This window comes from Nanorana parkeri, unplaced genomic scaffold, assembly GCF_000935625.1.
Source record: "Nanorana parkeri isolate BGI_ZX_2015 unplaced genomic scaffold, ASM93562v1 scaffold322, whole genome shotgun sequence".
NCBI classification, from domain to species: domain Eukaryota; kingdom Metazoa; phylum Chordata; class Amphibia; order Anura; family Dicroglossidae; genus Nanorana; species Nanorana parkeri.
Genome location: NW_017306590.1, coordinates 901,753 through 925,571, shown reverse-complemented (window position 1 = coordinate 925,571; position 23,819 = coordinate 901,753). Strand labels below are relative to the sequence as shown.

The window sequence follows — 23,819 nt, the reverse complement described above, 5'->3', positions numbered from 1 at the left end:
CAGGTGTGTATTAAAGGAGAATTATGGGGAGAGTGAAATACACTCATCCCCATAATTAGAGCCGACGTGTGACACTGGAGCTGTCACACATCCGCTCTATAGCTTGAGAACTGAGCGATCACATACTCAGTTCCCGATCTCCCTGCAGAGAGTGGCAACCTTCAGTCACCACTCCCTGCAGGGATTCCCCCCTCCCTCGGGGGAGGGGGCAGGCACGATATTGTCGGGATCTTTCCTGGTTATATCGTGGCTCTGAGCTGTCAAAAAAGGTTGGGCCACAGTTCTCTTTTAAGGCCTAGCATGCGAGCTAGATGGGCTCCATTGTTCTTGTGTGAATCTGGTGTGGCTTTCTTGACTTCCAGAACTCTCACCTGGAATTTCAATAGTCTCTTGCTTATGTGTTGTTTTATGTTTTACATTGCTCAAAGTATTTTGTCATGTCCTTCTCTATGCACTGTATCCGTCTCTCCGGGTTTGACACTGGACTCCAGAAGAAGTTTGGCGATCTGGTAGACCCTCTGTGTCCACCTGCTGGGGATGCTTATTCCCTGAGTTCTGCCCTGCAGACTTTTCCTTCTGTTATTACTAGCCCCCTGCCCCACTAAGGTACAGTATCTCTCTCTACTACCTAGCCCCATCATTGTCTGGAGGCGTGCTGGACTGTCTACACACAGGGTGGTTTAACTAATTGCCTCATTTTCAGTTCCATGTGTGAAGTTTAATGTTTATTGTTGTATTGAGTATACCTATGCTTTTGTAAGTTGGAATTAATGCCCTGTCATAATTAGTTTGGCACCTAATTTAAAGTGTTCTTTCCTATTACTATTATGCCCCTAATTTGATGCCTGGCCTGGATGCAGACACTGCTGGCTAGAATACTCTTACCCCACATAGGCTGCGCGCCTAAGAAACCCCCTTTTTCTGGTTCCTCGGCATGAGTTAATGAGGCTGTGATTACGTTCAAGGTCTTTTGTACAGGTTTTGTTTTGTACTTTCTATATTTTCCTACTCCCATTCCCTCTTTTTTTCCCCCCATTTTTTTTTTATTTTCTCTCTCACTGTGCTTGCATCTTCCTTTTCTTTCTTCTTTGTTGTCACCCTCTATGTAGGCTTCCTTGTCTTTCTTGATCGCCAGGTGCCACTTGACTGTCCTCTACTATTTCTTGAGCCTTATGCCTCTCTATGGTTTCATTAACTTTCACATAATTTAACGCATGGGGGTTGAATGATCTGCAGATGAGATCCCAGATCGTTTACTATATACATAAATGCAGGGTGCATGTCCTTTTTTTGCAGGAAACTAATTTCAAGGGTCCATCAGCCCCTTATTTATGCTCTCGCTATTATCAAGATATCTATCTAAGTAACAACTCCTTCAGCAAGTCCAAAGGTGTGGCAATTTGCATTAATTCTTCTATTCCCTTTGCCCTCTTTCAGGTAGAGTGTGATGAGGATGGCACTGTAGATATATCTTTCTTAAGGGGAGTCTGTTTTCACAAAAATCATTGTAAGCCTTCCCAATGTGCGCCCTGCTATAAAGGCTGGTTACAGATTCATGCATGTACCATCTTTTCTAGTTTTTCTGTTTTCACAAAAGGTGACACTGGTGAATGTATACTTACCCAATCATAACTATTTCCTGATCTCGCATCACTGCCTTACATGGTGCACCAGGACCCCCAGTGATTCCTAACTTTGGTCACTATCATGTCGCTATTTCCCTCTCTATATTCCGGACTTACCTAAATGCACCCCCTCTTGGCGTTTAAACAATCTCCTCTTACAAGATCCAATGACCGTCAAAGAAGTCCATTCTACCATTTCTGATTTTCTATTTACCCAATGTCCAAGACTCCACAACTCCCCAATTCATTGGGAAGTACTCAAATGCCTTCTCTCTCACAGTTCTTTCCTGAAAAAGGAGAAATATGCGACTGTCCTAGCTTTAGCTCAAGAGATTCAGACCTTGGAATCTTGCCATATGTCTACTAATGACTCTACACTTTTTCAGGTCCTAACTCAGAGATACATGCAGCCGCATCCACTCCTAGATAAAGCTGCTCTGAAACACTGGGACTCGCTTAAGCAATCCTTTTACGAAATCGGCAACAAATGTAGTAGAATGTTGCCACACTGCATTCGCACATACATTCCCAAGATTCATACTACATCTTCTCACATAATACACATAATACACCGTACTGATCAAATAGCACAAGCATGGATCTCACAGGTAACCCAATATTTAAGAATCCGAGGAATGGGTTGCTACATGCCATGACCGATCTGATCATTTTTACACAAGATAGGCTAGATGGCTGCATTACACCTGCATTACACCTCTCAGCTTACCACTGATTCGGACACCTGAACACAGTCCTTGTATACTGCTCTACCTGACCTTGAAATGCAGACGTTCTCCTTCACCGTTTTTGTACTAATATACTTGAGGGAGTATGATTTGTCTATGAACCCCAGCCCGAGCCTGTGGTTATGTGTGGGCCGTTTGTCCACCTATTATATTTTTGTGTTTGACCTGGCTGATGTTTAACCCCAACCGGGCTGTTGTTTCCTCTTTCTTTGGCTGTCAAACTGTAGTTTGTGTATGGTTTTTTTTGTTTTTTTTTACAATGCAAAATTAAAATAAAGATTATATAACAACAAAAATAGCACAAGCATTTCACGTGTATTATTCTGACCTTTACAATCTCAAATGCCCGATTCTTGTTCAACTCTTTCTCAAGCATACAAGCATAAATGGCAATTTTTGACTATGTTCGATCCACCCCTTTACCATCGCTGCCATATACACAGTGGATTGTATATGTCTAAGCCAATGCAGACAGAATGGGGAGTCCTATAACGGCTAGTTGCAGCAGTTGGAGCAGTTGCAGAGCAGAACAGTTACAGAACGGATCAAAACTGCATCCAATATATTGCAATGGTAGATAAAAGTAAGACAGAGCGCCTCCATAGTGTAAAAAGATTATTTATTTGGTAAAACACGCAAGCAAAAAATTCTACTTACACGATAATCAGTGATCACAAGCATAAAAGAAGCGTTGAAATATAAAATCGCTAGCAGGGAAAGTCTGAAGAGGAATCCAAATCAGCGTCCTCTGCTCCCGTCTTCAGACTTTCCCTGCTAGCGATTTTATATTTCAACGCTTCTTTTATGCTTGTGATCACTGATTATTGTGTAAGTAGAATTTTTTGCTTGCGTGTTTTACCAAATAAATAATCTTTTTACACTATGGAGGCGCTCTGTCTTACTTTTATCTCCCAGATGGCTTTGACCATTGGGAGCTGCCTCCAAGGCGTACAAACTACCTTTACAGCCGGATCGTTTTGCAAACCGGGGGCGCCAGTCTTGTTGCTTTCGTTATATTCCAATGGTATAGTTCACATCAGAGCGTTCAGTTTCAGCCTGTGAAAAAACTGCAGCATGCCCTATTTTTTTCTGCTCTGGAACGCATCAAAACGCATGCAAACGTCCTGGAACACACCAAAAGGCCTTTTTTTTTTTTTTTTACAAAAACGGCCCGGAATGCGGCAAAAACACACTGCACTGCATGTGCATAAACTCATGCAGATCTGGACTGCATTTGGTGTGATCAAGCCCTCAATACACTCAGAAAAGACAACAAAAGATTGTCCAATAAAAAGCAAAACTACTCTACCCCCCAAGAGGATTCAAATCCAGATGTCTTCCATGATCAAGAAGAGCTCATGGACATACAGCTGCCTCGTGATCTGACTGTAAATTACTGGGTCAGTCAAGGATATTTAATGTGTGTTGGCTTCAGGTTTATTCAGTATAGGTATACTGCCAATATATGCGTTTCATAGCTCTAAAAAACACTTTTTTTTAGGTTAGTAACTGTTGAAGCCCTTATTTTTATATTAGGATAATTCTGCAATTTCCCACCAGGAACCCTATATTTTGGCTTTCATTGGTCCTGGATGACCTCTCTGATCATAGCCGATGACTGTATGACAACTGACTTTTCAGTATAATTCAGAGAGCCACATTTTATACTAACATACTTACAATATTACATAGGAACTGATTTACCAGAGTGATTTATGTAAAAAGGATATCTGGTTCTTATTGGCAGTCAAAGTGTGTAAGAATTGAAGTAAAGGGAAGCAGACATGATTTCCCAGCTGGTTGTTGTCCAGTATTAGCTCTTCCAGACAGTGGAAACCTTCCAATCCATCCAAAGATCTGCATAAAAAGAACACAAAGAGGAAGAAGACATTAAAAACACAGTCACAACAGCAACCCAGATCACTTGTACAAAATGAGCATTGCCTGCTGAAATAAACAATACCAAGATCATGGCTGGTGCTCCAGCCATGATGTTCTGAAGTGGTTAATGAGGAACAAAAATCACAAAACTGATTATTCTATTTTGGCCTCGGATGATTTGGAATCTTAAAATAGTCGTAATTATATATTAGAGTACATAGGCTACCTGGGGAAACAGGCCCACAAGATTTATGTCCATTCTACAAGGCCTGTTTAACACCCTATTATATCGCCCCCCTTATATGAAACTTATCATACACAGAGCACGTGGACCCAAGAATCCTGCTCTACAGAAACCAGGGATGTGATCTGCAATGGCCACTTTTATCAGACCAACAGGGGACATCTTAAAGGCTGCCTGGGAGATTTTTCAAATATAGTTTGACGGGGCTTATATTTACATGCTGATCGTTTTGTCTCGACAGATTTTAACCTTTTTTAGCCTCTTTTGGAGGCTTTGAGAGCTAAGAACCCCAGTTATCCTTATCAGCTGCGAATCAGACACAACTGACAAACAGTTACATTTCAGAGTATAGGGGATATCTCTCTATTTTTTTAAAGACTCAATTTATCTAGGATTGAACTACCCTAATGGCCACATGATATGTTTATTCCATCAACTCTTCATAGAGTGGCTTCCTTACCACTCTGGACTTTAGATACCTTTTGACTCTACTAGCATCTGGCCTTCTATTGGCGTATATTGACACTTCCTCCTAGTACTGCCTAACTTGATACAACACCTCCTTTACTTCAAAACATGTCACCCCATTTTCTGTCCATCTTTTTGATCGACTCTCCTTACACACTATTACGAGATTTTTGCAACTTTGTACCTAACTCACTTGAAAATTCTTGCTGACTGCTGTTACCTTTTTGAGCCTTCTCAGTGCACATGAGACAGGGACTTTAAAAATACTACATTTGATTTGAATAACAATCCTTGAGGAATCACTTAGGAATAATACATTCTAACCATTGTCTTTAGTGGGGACCATTGAGCTATCAAATGTATAGTATTATAGTTTTGTATTTTGCTATAGACCTCCTACCTCTAACCTTTGAAACTGATTCCTCCTATCTCTCCCTGAAGGTTTTGCAAGGAAAGATGGGAAGAATATTAGGGTGAATGTATAATGAACAATAATGAACAGAATCAAGATGTCCTGTCTCAACACATGTTGAGATTATAAATCCAACCTATTTTCATATAAGACTTACACCCTGAAGTGGCACCCTGCTGATTTTTCTTGTCACATAGTATTACATAGTTACATAGTATTTGAGGTTGAATAAAGAAAGAGGGGATGGAGGACCAATGCTATGAGGCAAGATTGCAAAAGTTAAACTTGTTCACTCTAGAAATGAGGCAAATAAGAGGTGACATGATTTTGATGTACAAAATGTTTAATGGTGATGGTAATATCAGCAATAAACATTTTAGTGTAAACCCTCTAAAAACAAGAGGCCACCACCTGAAATAGGAAGAAAAAAAGATTAAACCAAAATGGGTGAAAGGGATTTTTTTTCTGTAAAACTGTGGAACTCTCTTCCCTAGGCAGTGGTTTCAGCAGAAGGTATGGAAACCTCAAAATCATTTAGATACCTTCCTAAGAAATCATAACATACAGGAGTAGAGGCACTTTTCTTGACTGGAACACACAGAGACACACACACACACACACACACAGACACACAGACCAAGGTTGAACTCGACAAACCAGTGTCTTTTTTTCAACCTCAAAAACTATGTAACATGTTGATGCTCTTTTGCCCACCCTGTGGAAAGTACTAAAGTGCATTCTTAGAGGTGTCTTTTTAAAAAAAGTGCCTGAAAAAAAGTTGCCTGAAAAAGGAACAATTAGCACAGATATATTGCTTTACAGATAAAAATTGGGCCCTCAAAATGTTGCATCCTGTAGATCACTATTTTACCAATTCAGTAACAAACCAGGAAGATTAAATCCACAGGCACTCCACCCCAGACAAACCAATGTGGCTATTTCTATGATTAAGGACTCCAGAGGGACCACGCTCCAGCCCACATTGCTAACACATTTCAATCATTTTAGGTACAATCAGATTTTAGTGAGATTTTCCATATACAAAGAATATACATCAAAGAATAAGCATACACAGAAAAACATTGGTCACAAAGAAACAATACAAAAGCACAGAACATAAGGTGGGCGTCCCCTAGGGAGCCTATAGCAGTATGGTAACGTCACAGTTAGTGATAATCAGATGTTGGAACAAGGGTCTGACACTGAACAGTGCATGCCAGTGAGCCATACAGAGTATTGTACAATAAGGGTGCGGGACAACACACGCCGCCAGCCCTGTGTTATAAATCCCGTTGTTCCCATAACTCGGGAGTAGATGACATGGGACGCTGAGAGGCTGACTAGACAGTGAAGTTCCCTTGCCCTCCTAAATGGCTAAGGTGGGGACAAGGGACCGACAGCATCTAGGAGAAGGGCACAGTCGGTGAGACAGGAGTAAAACTCCAAGGCTTATGAGGGCAATACAGAGAGTAACAAGGAAGGAGAGAAGAGCAAAGTGAGTACAGGAAAGCACACAAAAGAGCACTGGGAAGACCCAACCCCTGCCAGGGTGTCCGCCAGGCTTAGAGGTCAGTGAGAAATAGCGTCCGAGAAATCCGCCGACCCCGGATTTCAATCATTTTATCATAAACTTTATAATATCTCAGACCCACTCACTGACATGGACCTCCAGGACCACATAAATAAAATGAAATTGTACACCATTAAGACATTACCCTTACCCCCTTCAAAAAGCAAAAGATTACCTAGAGTAGCCCATCTGTATTTTTTATGTAATTGGTGATGAAATGTGTTGAGCAAGTGCAGAGCATTGTGGTGGACTGATGGCTCACTTCTATGCGCTGAGCATTCGCTTGAAATTTTTGGCTGTCTGTACCCAGTGCAAGTTTTATGCACTTTACTGTGTGAGAATATTGGATGCTTTTACATTTTGCTTTTAATAAAGGGGTACAGTTTAAGCTATGACATTCTTCTTTTTGTTTCATATAAATGGGATGACGGATCTGGCACACGTGTTTTGTGAACGGAGTCTTAACATTTATTCCTGAATAAAGATTCTGCACAGTCAGTTTTTTTTCATTGGGTGCTCTGGATGGTGGATACATTGCAAATAAGTGGAGGAGAAATTCTGAATGATCAGGTCTGGAGAATATTTTTAAAAAGAAGGGATCATACAACATTTGGTGAGTTTATTACCTAGAGGCCTGGTGAAGCACAGGGAAAGACGCACCTCTTGGAATGTTTGCACTTTGGTTTTTGGACTATGGGAACATATATAAAAAAAATAACTTTTTGGCCTCTTGCACATATATTTATTTATTATATAATTAAATAATTCATCAAAGGTTTCTGAGTTTTTTAACGTTATATATGTTTATCATTTTTTTGTTTTGTGTTTTTGCGCTGTATGTTTTTGCTTATTTTATATCTTTAACACTTTAAAGCTTTTGTTAGGGGCAGACAGTGTTCACATCTAGTTTACAACTCATAATGAGATCTGACAGCACAACACAGACAGAGCTAATTATGTTAACATTAATATTCCCACCCCCCTTGCATACCAGAGGGAAATACAGTGCAGAGAAAAACTTTTCTTTCAGAATTAAGCATGTTTTGTGAACGTAGCAATTTATTTTCTTTTACTTATGCTATGTGAATAAAAAAAAAAAATGTAACAATTATAAAAGAGGTGTTATTCCAAGGTGGCTGCAACTGTTAAAATACACCTTTAGGCATTTCCTTATAGTCGCCATAACACTGGCGGATAACCACAACACTATCTAGATGGGGTTTGCAAATTAAATTTAGTACATAAACTGGAAGAATACATTCTCTGGGAGAAAGACATGCAATACCTGGATCTCTGAGATTCAGTTAAAATCCTGAAATGCGCATCAGCTTCTCTAATTTAATGACCATCATTTAGAATATTACAGTGGTGACCATTATGGACAAGAGAGGAGAAAAATCCCCCCCTTTTCTTACCTCTTCCATTACCCCTATTTCCTACCCTTTCATAGCCTCCTTTAGTTTTTTCTCTGGCACACTTACATCTTCAATTCTGTCTACAAGATGGCTAGTCATAGCTAGTGTACATTATGACCTATTTATTTGTACCATAAAGATTTTGTATATGCACTACATTGATTTACACAAATGTACACAAATACTCAGACATACTGTATTTCGTTTTTTCCTCCTTCCAATGGGTACCTAGCAACCAGATGATGATAGCCCATATTTTTGGGTAGTGCTGTAATTCCACAAATTGTGTGGGAGCAGGTCATACAGCGTGGGGTGGGTTTGCACTAGGCCCCATCATCGAATAGGGACAATGTGCTGTCCTCCATTTTGTTTCCCAGGGTGTTTTGCAAAGAGGAAGAGGGGTTATGCTTGCGCAACAAAATGCTGAAAAAAGGACAAAAAAGCTTGTGTCACATGTTTACAGGCATTTCCACAGAAGTCTATACGGCCAAAAACACAGAAAAGTAGCTTGTGTACTTTTTCCAACGACAGGTGTTTTGCTACAGGCGAAAGGGGGCTCAGGTGTGAACAGGGGCCTTTGAAAACAACGGAATCCCTAATTCCTTGGTTAAGCATTGTAGTTCTTAGTCCTTTCAGCTACAAAATGCCTAAGTGTGAACAGGGACTAAGGGTGTGGAAGCCTCAAGTAGTGGAGTGACTTCAAATTGTTTGCCTTCCACATACCCGTTACAATATGCACTATGAAAAAAGTAGCAAGTGTGAAGGAGTGGTGGAAAGCCATCACTGGTTGTGTTTTATAAGGAAGCACATTCTTTCTGGATTTTAACTCATGGGGAGTGTTTTCAACAATATTTTCAATTAGAGGGACTATTACACATTCACATCTATATGTATTAATTTGTTTGAGATGCATGTGTTGGTTTTAGAACTTTGTGTATTGGGATGAAGTTCTATGGATTGTTTTTTACACATAATTGTGGATTTATTGGGCACTAATTTATAACATATTCACGTATTTATATTTTATAAAATTCTAGGGTTAGTAGGTGGAGCGCGCCACATTTTTCTTTGTGTTTTATTGCATCACTTATACTGAGAAAACTTAGCACCAATAGTTACAGCTAGCTGCGAGCACTCCTCCTATATAATTATATTATGAAAAACACACCTTATTTCAAAATCTACAGATCCACTGTGTAAAAAATGCCTGCTAAAAAAATTATACAGTTTATTATTATTCCACACAAAGTATACACACAGTTTCGGTAAAGCCCTGATATGCAACCATTTGTAAAACTGGCACCTAGTAATAAACTGTTAATAAATAATTGAGGACTCACTAATCCTCATGGTAAAAAACATTAAATAATATCATCCATGACTAAACCTTTCTAGGGGACCAAATACATCTTGTCGAAATAAAAATATTTTGAAGTAGACATGTGCATTCGGATTTGGACGAACCTGCAAATCAACAAAATTCAGTTGACTCGTCAGTTCATCCGAATCTGAAATAACAAATGTATTATATGCTCGAATATACCAAAACTATATTCAGGCATAAATAAATTCGTTTTCAGAATGCGCGGCACCCATATTGGCCGCTGACGTGTTCTGCGCATGCCTGCCGCCATCTTGGAGGTGGAGCGTATAACATCACATGAAGGTGACATCACACGCTGAACAAGCGGTGGCCATATTGGAGTATATCTTGGTATATACCTAGATGTTAGTGCTCAAACATGCGGGCGCCGCCATCCTGGTGTATACCAGGATAATCTCCAAGATGGCATCGCACATGAGAAGATTGCGCCGGTGGACGATATGGTCGCTGCTCGTTCTGCAATTTCAGTGTGCGGTTTCGGATTCGGAGGCTCGTTGCCTATTTTGAAGCATTGAGGAGCAGTGGTGTAGTCTCACCAATATGTATTCTGCTTACACATGGAAGAAGATGATACCTGGAAGAGGCATGGTACCCACAGCTGGGGTTTGCAAGTAATAGTGTTACTACACTGTCAGGTTGTCTCAGATCTAATTTTAAGATAAGTAACTTATGTATAAGGGGCACACAACCCCCTGCTTGACTAGCATCCACTTGGATACCACATGATAATTGTGTAACATTTGTTCTATAGATCACAAAATACTGAAATGTAGCTAGGGTGTGAAGGGTCAGTATTTGCAAGATTTACCCATGCACATGTACACCCAAATCTAGCAAAGATTAGGATGGCTGATTCCAAGTCCAACAGGGATTGTGCTGCTCAGTTGCTCTGCACGATGTCAGTCTTAAACCTAATAACTTTCAGTCGAGTGCCTAATTATGTGTAAGCTATTTAAGCAAGATACTAAGAAAATCTGAAACAACTATTTCAGTACACAGCTTTTGGGCACCGTAGATCAAAATCAAATGCTTTTAAATGTCAGGAAATATTCTAGGCTACATTTAATGTCTATAAAATTAAACAGCAGTGTGAACACTATAAGGTGGGAGAAAAAGATAACCAACAATGCCCCAAAGTCTAGTGAGATGTATTTGTCAATGTCTGGCATCTCCAAGCACCTAGTCTTTTGTAGACCCAACCTCCATTCCCAAGATAAATAAGGCTGTCACAGTTCACCTTCAATCCCTGGGCACAAATTTAAGATGTCATCCATCATTCACGCTTGAGTAAATACCAACCCACCCCTTTCTGCCTACTCCCCTGCAACATCAATAAATACAGTGGAGGATTGGAGGGTATAATTTTGAGCTTAACTCATTCATAGTTTAGCAGAACTTATTGGCTGTGAATATTTATTTTCCATCTACGCCTGTCCAGTTTTTCTCTTTTCTGCCAGATGCACACTTTATAAGGCCCTCTGCTCTAAATAGTGCATCATGTCCAGTCAATAACACATATTTGTGTACCTTAAAGGAAATTCATGAATCAACAATGCCAGTTTTACATTTCATAAGAAATATCTGGGACAAACGGTTTCATATTTATGGTAAAAAAATACAGATCGGCCTGATGATTTTAACTACAACCCCAAATATTCACTACAGTGTTAACAAGACAGTTAACACAATAAATACAGCTTAGTGCTTTTTCTTGCAAGGGACCTTATTAAACTTTTCTGAAATAGGAACTGCATTTATTGACTCATAGCAGCTAATCCAAATGTAGCTGATTTATAGGATGCCAGCTGGAATATGGCTTGTTGCTGTGGAAATTGCGGGTGGACCCTTTGCATCCTCACTTACAATGCAGGTCTAGCATTGTACATGATGATGCTGAAGCACCAAAGAGAATCAGCTTCAGAGAACTGGTCGCGTTGAGAGGAGGAAGCCTGTGGGAGCAAGGGATAAGGAAAGTAAAACAGCTTTTTTATGATACCCTTGGCAAAAATGACCCCCACTTGCCGGGTAGGTTTTTTTAAAAATTTCCCCAGAGCTTAGGATTATTAATGAAATGTTTTTATAAATAAGGTCTAGTGGGAGGCTTAAGTATTTTATTCTAGTTGCCACAGTTAGAGCTCTTCACTAGAGTAATGCAAAGAGAAGTGAAGCTGTGCAAAGTGCACACAAACACAACAGATTCACTTTACTTGATTAATCAGCAAAAGCATAGCATCAATAAAAAGTATTGGTTGCTGCATGAATGCACTTTGTTCTGTACTTTCTGTTAGGGATACTAGTATCGGCATGGGAGCCAATACGGGGAATTTTCAGGAGTACTTGTTAGTATAGTTTTTTAGGGACAATAAAATGCAAGCAGGTGTAGTGAAGTACTCCAAAATTTTGGAACAGGAATAGAAGGAAAATTCCAACATGGACACCTGTTCCAGTGACAACTGTCTGGGGCAATATCTCTCCCTTTAGAAAGAGTTACATTTACTTCTGGTTGTTTTCTGGGACAGCAAAACTTTCCAACAGGAAAGCAAAAAAGAACCAAAAACTTGTAACTCTACTCTATCCGATACTCAACAAAAGGTGTTGGTTTTAGAGAGAAGTTCAGACCTTTTATATAAGGGTTTTTTTTTATACTACACGTGGTCAGTTCTAACTAAATCCTGAAGTGGTATATTTTGTCAAAAACACTAATCCCTTCAAATTATTGTCTTTAAGGGAACAGGCAGTAGAGGCAGCTCTATACTTTGTGAGGCCTTAGGCAAAACTCAAACGTGAGGCCTCTACTTACACCTATAATAAAAAAATGCAAACAATCATTTTAAATGAACTGTGATAATCAGTAATGGTACAGAGAGCGGAGGGGCCCAGGGCCGATGTACAGCAAACCTCAGACCAGAACCAATGTACGGCAGACGTCAGACCAGAACCAATGTACGGCAGACGTCAGACCAGAACCAATGCACGGCAGATCTCAGACCAGAACTAATGCACAGCAGATCTCCAGAATCAATGCATAGTACACCTCAGGCGATAACCAACGCATGGCAGACCTCTGACCAGCACCAATGCACACTTTGTGCACACTTTCTGCAAGGTGGTGTCCCTTGGCTGATACCTGTGGTCGTATACCCTTTTGCAAAAACTCCCCCCTCCCTTTGACTATTGTGTTAAAGCTCCTATTGTGTGAGATTCTGACTTCCTTGGGTGCAGAGCGGGGTTGGAAGAGGAAGGAGGAGCACTGATGCCCCTCTACACCAAGCCCTAGGGGTAGTAACACAAGCACTGCAGGAAAAAAAATTAGGATAAATGATTTAGCCTGGGGGAGGGGTGCTAATTAAATTAGGCGATTTACCTGCCGGTGGCCCTATGTTGTCTGAGCCCAATATACCCGGTGCTGAACCGGACCTGGCTGATGGCAGCACTGGTGATTGGGGAAGGGGGTGCCGGCAGTAGTTGTGCTCTGAGTGAGTGAGGTGAGTCCGCCACAGCCACCTCGGTTCAACGCCTGTTCCATTCCTGTCCTGTGCTACCTCTCCAGCCCCTGATCCTGTGCTGCTCTGCCATGTTTGCTCCATTACTGTCCTTTGCTACCTAGCCAGTCCCTAATCCTGATCTGCTCTGCTTGTACTCAGTCTTGTGCTTGCATTGTTTTACATAGTAGTGTATGTGGGTACTGTTGTATGGTGTGTACTAATTCCTGGTTCTTTGTACTTGGTTGTTGATCACTACACATGGGAGTGCCCTAATTTTGTGCTTTATTCCTGCAGTGGAATCCTTAAAGAGGGACTTCACTCCCTCACCCATTCCCCCTAATCTACTTTTTCACTGGGTTATCCAACAAAAACCTTCTGACATGCCCAGTGATCCAGCAGTGTTCTGTAGGGATCCGCTGATTTACACCCAGTCCTGTGTCACCACCTTCAAAACATCAGGGCTGATGGCAGCACTGGTGATCAGGGAAAGGGGGTACCGACAGAAGATGGGCTCTGAGTGAGTGAGGTAAGTCCGCCGCAGCCACCCCGGGTTCCCTATCTCATACATCTAGCTGGCTGTTCTTTGTCCCGGCCCTCTACCCTCCTTTTCTAGCTGTTGCTGCTGCTGAGGCTGCACTGTCACTGACATACATAATAAAGCCAGGCAGGGCCTGAAGATGGAGAGGAGACCCAGCAGGGGGATGTTAGGAGTGAAGTCCCAGTGGGGGAGCGCTCTGAACCTGCAGAGAAAGGTGCATTTTTCCATTCCTCCCCCAGCTCGCCAGCCTTGCCAACCCCTGCTGTACACTAGGCGATTAGGCAGCCACGAGGTCCATGTGAATGTGAGGCCTTAGGCACCGCATAAATCACCTAATTAAAGAACCGCCTCTGGCAGGCAGTATCTATGGGGTGTACTTAAGATGGCTGTCAGCCTTGTCTGTTCTAAATGCAATACAAGCTCTGTGCAACCAACATTAGATTTACTTCTTTGTAGTTAATATATGTGCTTGAGCATGTAAAAGGCATTCTGAAAGTGGCCTGGGAACAAGGTCATGTAGCTGAAAAGTGCTAATTTTCTTTGTCCATCAAAATGATTGATGTATATAGAGGCCAACTTCTTTTGAGCTGTACAAAGTAGGTGACACAAAAAAGCAATAGCACGATATAATAGGAAAGAGAGACCCACCCATACAAGCTTACGCTCTAGAGGGATATAGCACAGAAAAAAAGATACTGTATGTTACGATCTCTGAGGAAGGTGTCTAAATGCTTTTTGAATAATTCAATACTCTCAGCTGATACCACTGCTTGTGGCAGCGAGTTCCAGACTTTAACCGCTCTAACTGAAAAAAATCAGTGGTGAAATCTTTTCTCCACCAATTTTAGATGGTGGCCTCCAGTCTTTGTTATGGAGTTTACAGTAAAAAGTTTGTTGCTGATGTTGCCATCGCCACTAAACATCTTGTACATCAAAATCATGTATTTTAGATTGTAAGCCCTGAGGGGCAGGGCCCTCCTTACCATCTTGTCTTGATTTGTATTGTGATTGTACTGTGTTCCCTATATTGTAAAGCTCTGCGCAAACTGTTGGCGCTATATAAATCCTGTATAATAATAATGTCCCCCCTTAATCGCCTCACTCCTAGCGTGAACATGTTTAAATGTAGTAACCTTGTCTCATAGCTTTGATCCTTCAGACCCTTAATTAGTTTAGTTGCCCTTCTCTGGACTCTCTCTAGCTCAAGGACATCCTTTCTGTGGATTGGTGACCAAAACTGGGCCGCATACTCCAGATGAGGCCGAACCAGTGCTATGTAAAGTGGCAAAATGATTGCTTTGTCTCTACAGTACATTCTCTTTTTAATACAAGACAGTACTCTGCTCACTTTGTTTGCCGCAGCCTGGCATTGCATGCTGTTATTCAATCTTTGGTCTACTATGACCCCCAGATCTTTTTCCATTTCTGACTTCCCTAGTGGAGTAACCATTAATATGTATTTCTCTTGCCTATTTTTTAACCCCAAAGTGCATTACTTTGCATTTATCAACATTAAACCTCACCTGTCATATAGTTGCCCACTCCTCTTTTTATCCCCTAGTCCGTGTCTATTACCCTCTTGATTTTAGTATCATCAGCAAACACAGAAACATGATGCCCTCCTCAATATCGTTTTGATGCCCTCCTCAATATCGTTTTGATGCCCTCCTCAATATCGTTAATAAACAGGTTAAACAGTATGGGGCCTAGCACAGAGCCATGGGGCACGCCACTCATGACCTTAGGCCAGTGATGATTTATTTGTATTGTGTTTCCAGTCTTTATTGAACCCTGGCTATTGTCAACCACAGTAGTATCTCACGCACTGAGCTACTCACATTCTTATCTCCATTAAACCCGTCTTTTTCCTGAGTGTATACTGAGGAAAAAATGTATTCAACACCTCTGCCCTTTCCATGTAGTTTGCGATTAATCTCCCATTCTCATCTATTCAGGAAGTAAGTCTTATTGCATACACTACACATTTAAAGAAGAACTCCGGGCAAAACGTTTATACGTATTAACGTCTATCCCCACACGGCAAGAGGTAACTGCTCATTTTTGTCTAGGTGCTAAAGAAAAAAAGTTATACTCACCCAAACTGCTGAGCTGGCTCCCTGCTTCTCCAGTCTCTGAAGCCTGACTTCTCCTACAATGCAGCATTGGAATGTTCCTCAGCATCCCCATGCCTATACACATTGAGGGGAATTTATCAAAACTGGAGTAGACAAAATCTGGAGCAGCTGTGCACAGTAACCAATCAGCTTCTCTTTTCAGTTTGTTCAGTTAAGATTTGAAAATAAGAGAGGCTGATTGGTTGCCGCGTGCAGCTGCTCCAGATTTTGTCTGCTCCAGTTTTGATAAATTCCCCTCAGTGTATAGAACGTGATGATTTACGGGACCTTAGACCACTTCAGAGGATGGGTAGAAAGGCTGGAAGATCCAGTCTAAGAACAAGTCGTCTCCATGGTTCAGGTGAGTGGAACTTTTTTTTATCATCTAGACAAAACTGAGCAGCTAACCCTTGTAGTGTGGGGGTAGCCCCACTGCAAGGGTTAATAAAAGTTGTATCTTTTTATACGATTGAGAAGCAAAAATAATACTAATATGCATTTGACTTTTTACAGTGTATATTTCAGTGTTACTTTGTTACTGACATACCATAGGAATAACATTTCACCTTGATATGGCACAGGACATGTTGTGCTCTGGTAAGGTGCTCATAGAAGTATTGTTATTCACATATTAGTAACTTGCAGCAAAAACTGCTTGTTAGATTGTTAATAAATACATGTCTTGCACATCCCAAACTGTCACAAGCACAATTATTTTGGACCCCTCAATTTCAGAAGGCCACTGGGCTGCTAAAATCCATAGTTGGCCATCCTAGGTCTATAATAAAGGATAAGAGTCTGGGCTCTTGTCTGTGCCCAAAAGTTCACAATGTATGTGAAGACAAGAGACAGCAAAGTAGACAAAGCGAGGCTGGGGGTGACAGGTGAGTTATAGACTGCCATGCAGGATTCACAGCTCTGTGTGTACTGGGAGGTTAATATTCTCACATGTCATTAGGTCTGCCTGTTCCACTGATGGCTCATTGATTCAGGCAGCAAATTATTCCCTTTCTGCTGTAGAGGACACCACACTTGAAAAGGGAAGTTGTCTGGGTCAAGGCAGATCTCTGCTTTGATTAATGACTTAGGATCACTAAAGGTGTTTAGTTGATAGGATTGCAACTAGAGTTCTTGGCAGGGATGATGGCTTGGTGCTTGAGTCCTTTCCTATACACAAACTTAATTCCAACAACATGTGCTTTGGATATAAGGAGCTTCTTGAGAAGTACTATCAAATAGGGTGTCAACCTTACGTAGCATTTTTAAATGAAGTCTGGTTTCCGTTTGAGTGTTTTAAAGGAGAAGTATTGGGAGAGTAAAATGTATTCTTCCCAATATTTGAGCTGGTGTGTGACTCTGCTGCTGATTACAAATCGCTCCACACAGGGATACACTCCTCCCTTTTCTCTATTCCTCCAGCACTCACTGGAGAGAGACAGACAGGGGAGGGGGTGGACACAGCTGGCTCTGGCTCTAGAGAGGCAAAGGCAGCTGTCCATCAGGCAATATTGTCAGGATCCTTCCCGGCTGTAGCGCGGCTCTCCCCACTATATGCTGACTTCTTTGGATCACAGGAGTGCATTAGTAAATGTACTCCTGTGACCCAAAGAAGGACTAAAGCAAAAAAGAAAAAAAAAAGGTTTGGCTTTAGTTCTCATTTAAGGAAGATACTATCAGTTTTGTTTAGACACTGCTAAATTTAATTGCTCAACCGTCTCTAGTATTCCATGAAGACTCCTAAAGCAATTTTTCTTGTGACTTATGAGCTATGGTTTCCTGATACAGACAGGATGTCACAATATCCTTGTTTAGATGATCATTACACTGAATATATATAGGCAAATTATCTATACTTACTAAGAAGCAGCTTGTGTGTGTAATATGTTAATGAAAGGTGAGAGATCAGTGTGCTCAATTTCATTTTTAGGATTCCTGGATATCCTGAGAGTTGCAAAGGCCAAAAGCAACTTTATAGATTTTAAAATGCCTAATGCTGCTGTTTGTTTTGCATACGCAGATAAAAGGTTTCTTGCTGCACCTCGCCAATAAAAGCACACAAAAAAGGAAGTGGGGCCAATGTTTCAACAGGCAAGGGTGCAAGCACATACTTCCTTTCATTTATTAATTGTCAAGGAAGAGGGGAGACACTGCTGAGATGGTGGAGCAGAACAAGAAGGTGGGAATTCCTGAGTGGGCAGACAAGCCTCCAGCCAAGAGGCATTGAAGATTGGTCAAAGCAATCAATAAGAAAATGGCTACAAGGAGAGATAAGCAAGCACAACTAACTTCTCATTCATCCTCTACTGTCCCTGTACATAGTTCACACCATGTGGGAAGCACATTTGATTCTGGGGTGGGCATGTAGAGGTGCACACTTCCCCCAAAATGGTATGCAGCTAACTGGCCACATAGCCAATATTTGTTTTTGGGGTCTGGGGGGAGTTGCCTGAGTGGGAGACGGCTGCGAGGGCAGGATGCCCTTCATTTTTTCAACCACAGCAGGGAATGTTGAGTTGAGTATATAGAACAACAACTCCAGGATTTTTTATTTTATTAACCCTTGCACTGGGGCTACCCCCATACTGCAATGGTTAAGTGCTCCTTTGTGTTTAGGTGCTAATATAACAAAATTATACTTACCCGAAGCTCCCAGCCAGCCAGCTGTCACAGAGCTCCCTCCAGCCTTTCTCTGCCTCCCTGCAACATTGGAATGAGCTTCGGGTGAGACATTTTTTTTCTAACCTAGACACAAACGAGCACTTAACCCTTGCAGTGCGGGGTAGCCCCACTGCAAAGGTTAATAGCAAATTTCCTGGAGTTCTTGAAGCTTCCCGGAGCATGTATGAACCTAATAAATTATGAATTGATAAGTGAATTGGGGAGGAATTGGGGTTAGATTATGACAGGGCCTTTAGGCTTAAGATGGCAAAAAACAAGGGGAATCTGCACTTTGGTTAGAAGGGCCTTGACCTAAGGAGAGGAGGAGGAGTAGACTCTACTTTGTTTATGATGGTTGATCAGGGCACCTTGCAAGGTGGATTTTATACCCTCCCAGGGATTAAATGCAAACTACCTCTGATCACACAGCAGAGTTCTGTAACTGTGGCAGTAAAACCTCCCCACGGGCAGATGAGGGTGGTTAGGGCTCAGCTGTACGATTGGGCGCAACTGGGCTATAATTATGTTTTGGGGAAGACTCCGGTGGAGTCTGAGAGGGCTTAATTGAGGGCAAACTCATTTATTATTTAGGAGTGGGAGTGACTTATATGTGAAAATTGTTTAATAAATCTGGTTTTCCCCCAAATTATTTCCACAAATTTGCTGGACTATCCACACCTCAAGGAGGCTAAGTGCCACTACTGGCATGAAACAGGGAAAAGTGGTGGGTCCTGACACAAGGGCTCCCATTTTCCATGGGTAGAGGTTGTGCGGCTCCACAGATTAATCCATGTGGATACAGCAAGATGGTGGGGCTAAGCAGATGGCCGTAATTGAGAAATTTGAGAAATCACAGGCCCCCAGGGCAGAGTGGGAACAGGGGTTAGGAAAAAGGCCAGCAATCAATTGGAGCAACAGGGTCACAGTCACAACAGAAAAGGGCACAGATACAAGGTGGCCTTCCTAGTAGCCATCACTGCTGCTAGGCATATTTCTGAATTAGCGGTCTTGATGTGCAAGAAGTCCTTTCAGATTCTTATCATGCATAAGGAAAAGGTTGGGCTGAGGCCTAAGGCCTTCTTTCTCCTAAAGGTGGTCTCTGTCTTCCACATTACCCAGGATATTGTGTTACCATTCTTGTGCCCTGCTCCAAGTTTGGGTGGTCAGAATTTACCTTTCTGCATCTTCTGCTATGCTCAAGTTTAACTCCCTGTTTGTTATCCCTAAGAGTCCCCATATGGGACAATCAGCTTCCCTCTCTAACATTGCTAGATGGATTTGCCAGACCATCATGCAGGCCTATAAGCTGAATGGGGAAAGTTCCTCTGTTTCCGGGCAGATCACTAAAAGTGATAGTACTTATTGAGCTTTTTAGCACCAACTTTCTCTCTCCCAGATGTGTAAGTCTGCCACCTGGTCCTTGGTGCACACTTTTCCACCAGGTGGATCTTCAGGCTTGGACGGATGAAAGTTTTGCCGGAAGGTCTTTCAGGCAGCCTTGTAATTATTGGGTGTTCCTCTGTTTCCTAGTTCTCTGATCTAGTTCTGCCCCGTTGAGTTTGTTATTGCTTGGACATGTTAGCCATTGTTTGCTGTGTTGCTCGCTCCTCTTTGGACTGCTTTTGAACCTCCCAGTGTTCTATGAATTAACTCCCTGTGTCTTGTGATGTGTGATCAAGAAAAGACGTTTTTAATGTCAAGCCGCCATGAAAAAATGAATACCTCTTTTATCTCTTGGTCATATCCACAAACTTTGAGCTGGCCAATAAATACAGTGCAAATTCTCCAGAACTATCAGTGCCCCTTTTACAAAAAGCACACCGCAGACACGGTAACATAAACCTTAATGCAGTTATTGCCTTCATTCAAAAAATATTTTAAAAAGTCACTGGAGAAGCACTAGCAATACCTTACTATGACATTTTGGCTGCTTAGTGACTGTATTTCATAAGTGCAGGTCTGCTGCAAGGCACACTGTTCAAGTGACAGATTCAAGTCTCTAGTTTAAATGTCAGTCTCTGATCCCACCATAACACTTCATCGTGACAGGTCCATCGCTTGAGTACAAGGAGAAGAGGAGGAAATATGCCATCTGCAACTTGACTGATCTAGTACACTGCAAATTTACAACACATTATCCCTACTTTTACACCCTGCTTCTATGGGGAAGCCCCTAACTTCCATGCATGCACTGCTCTCCAGAGCTTGTGATGTTATGCTCCCAGTATATCTGCACCTCTACCAGGCGAACACTGTGTGTGACATTTGCCTTTTACATGACTGCAGCATTACACCGCTTCTACTGACGTCACCCAATCAACAAGACAAGCTTAAATTGCTGAGAGTGTCAGTGATATAGCGCTTGTTGATAATAAACATCCTTAAATAAAATCTGTCTAGAACTGAAAATATTTTAAGTTGTTTCTATTTACACAACTATTGCTGTAATGAGTATGTGATTCGAACAATTTTTGGTAATAACTTTATTGAAGCACACTGATACCACTCATTAGGTTAGTTTAAATTAGCCCTGATTGGTTTGACCTACACCATACAACGTGGCCACTTTTTTTTTTTACTGGATCTTTTCTGGTGCACAAAGGACACGGTATGACTGTTATAATGCGCAAACAAGTCCATCTGAGAAACATTTGTGACTTTGATAGCTTAGAGATCAGCAGGCAGGTTAGAAGCTGTCAGACATTTATTCAAAAACAAAAGATCTGATTGTGTAGGCCACCTTTATGCACAGACAATTGGTTGCCATATATACCTCTTCGATGGTTAGACCCTTTACTGCCTCTGCTTATAATGTACCCTCCTCATGTATCACTTCCCTCTCTCTTTTAGATTGTAAGCCCTCAGGGGCAGGGCCCTCCTTACCATCTTGTCTTGAATTGTATTGTGATTGTAATGTCTGCCCTATATTGTAAAGCGCTGCACAAACTGTTGGCGCTATATAAATCCTGTATAATAATAATAATAATGTGCTTACAGAAGGATCTGATTTAGCTGACCAGAACAAGGATGAGCCCTGTTCAAGTTTGTGAAAATGGTGCATTTTCACCCTAAGGAAATGTAAATTTCAGTATAGTTTTGCTGGAAAATTTGCATTCACATAAAACGGATATAAAAATAAAGAAATATTTTGTCTGTTAACATAATAGAAAATAAAAGAACATTAAAGTAGCCTAAGGAAAAACAATGGTCTGTGGTAGAACTTTTACTTTCTCTCGGGCCCTATTATCAGCTCATCCTTATTTTTACAGCCAACAGATTAAAATGCTAACAACGCAATCTTTGATCTCCTCGTTCCCTGACACAAATCCTATCTACGCCCCCAATGTGTTCTTCTGAGGTAATTAGTACTAATTAAAAGGTTTCCAACAGCCTTTGGTTCTCTTCCCCCTCCTGCCTCTCTCCAAGGAAAGAGCATTGTGCCTTTGAAATGCAAGAATCACTCACTGGCTGTTTAACTCAGGCGTCAAGTGGACTTCTGCAGCTCTATTATATTTGAGGAAGAAACACAAGCTTTCCTGTCAATGATGAGTGCATTGCTTGCCCGTGCAGTCCTGTGTACTGTATATTGTGGGTAGGAAAATAGTATTTACCTTAACTTCCAAGGTCTTACAGCTGAACTTCAGGCAAATATTAAAGAAAACACCAATAGATGCAGTTACGTATTAAAAAAACATTAAATGTATTTTAAATGCAAGTGGTATTTACATCTGAATTTGACTTGATTTCAACTTCTTGTAATCCTCTGTGCAGAAGCATTCAGACCGGGAGAGGGTGAGAGGAATGCAAATGTGCTAACAAGGAACATGCTTACAGAAGGAAAAAGCTAACCTTATCAGTCAGTTCCTGCTACAATACTGTCCAACCACAGGCTAAGGGCAGAGATGAGAGCAGGCTGTATTGCTAAACTGTCAGGGACCAGAGCACCTCCAGGTGGCGCTGGAACCTGGTCCTGCTCACCTGCAGGTGTCTCCAGGCAGCCAGGGACTGTCAGGTACCAGACCACCACTGGCTGGTGCTGGAACCTGCAAATCTGGTGCTCACCTGCGGGCACCTCCCAGCTGTCGGCAATTAGTCTCCACCTGGTGCTGGCCTTTGAGGGTATTTAGCCCCTTCCCACAGTGAGGCTGGTGCCTCAGTATTGTCGCCCTAACCTGTATCCTGTTGCCTGAATCCTGTTGCCTGTACCCTGTTACCTGTACCCTGTTACCTCCTTGGACTCTGACCCCTGACTGCTTCCCCTGAGGTCTCCTGATCTGTAGCTCCCCAGGTTCACTAGCCCTGTTATTGTCTGTCTGTGATTTTGCTATTTGTATTTAGTTTGGCTATTTTATGTTACTGGTGGGTGTTGGTGGGGTTGCCTATGTTTATGATTTTGGTATGTCTATTAAACTATAAGTTCATAAGCATTATCTGGTGAGGTCACGTATTTGGTCCTCCCGTATAGATACATGCATGCTGTGTAGGGACACCCGTGCACGGTATCCTGACATAAACTGTAACAGTGTAAGGACTCATTCACACTGCCGCGCATATATGTACGTGTATGCGCGTACACGTGTTGTACCATATGCAGCATATGCAAATAAATGGCTCCATACACATAGCTGCGTATAGAACCGTATATTTGCGTAGCGTAAAAATGCGCAAAAACAGAATAGAACCGAGATGCGCCCGGGTAGCGTATTTCTGCGCGTACGCACGCATATACGCACATACATATTTTAAAAATGACTTTGTATTGTATTTATAAAATGTTGTTGATGCCATTGCAGTGTTTGGAGAAGCTTCTGCCACCTATTGTTCATTAACTGGCTGGGGGATAGGTGTGTGAGGCCTAAACATTTGAATAGATCTCTGTCCTCCTCACAGGGGGTCTTCCTATGGGAGTGCCAAAGGCTGTGGTGATGCATAAGACATTCTATGAGTTGTTTGTTTTTTTTTCTCAGTCCTTGGTACTACAGAGTTGGGGAATGTGTTTTGTGATCATCAGCTGTTTGTGAAAAAATATGGATATTTGGGCCTGGTATCTCACTCCTGTTTCGTGCACCTTTACATATCCTTATACAAATACATGTGCAAACATCCATTGTTGCTCTTATACCAAACAACAAGGGATTCCCTGCTTGGAACTCCACTAAGGCGCTATGTAGGGTTGGATTTCTGTACAATCCATATAGTAATCTGGGACCGCGATGAGTCCCAACAGTTGCTACTGTTATTGGTGCAATAATCAATTAGTATACAGAATCAGTAGATGC

The 23,819-nt window shown here is 41.6% G+C and overlaps 1 protein-coding gene across 1 annotated transcript in view; it reads right to left on the bottom strand.

Moving 5' to 3' along the window:
- The window catches only part of CUNH10orf11 (chromosome unknown C10orf11 homolog), a 641,101-nt gene that overhangs the window by 238,058 nt on the left and 379,224 nt on the right, over nt 1–23,819 (bottom strand). Inside the window, exon 3 of the mRNA XM_018558158.1 lies at nt 4,102–4,228. Within this exon, the coding sequence (XP_018413660.1) occupies nt 4,102–4,228 (127 nt within the window). The remainder of the gene's footprint in view (nt 1–4,101; nt 4,229–23,819) is intronic.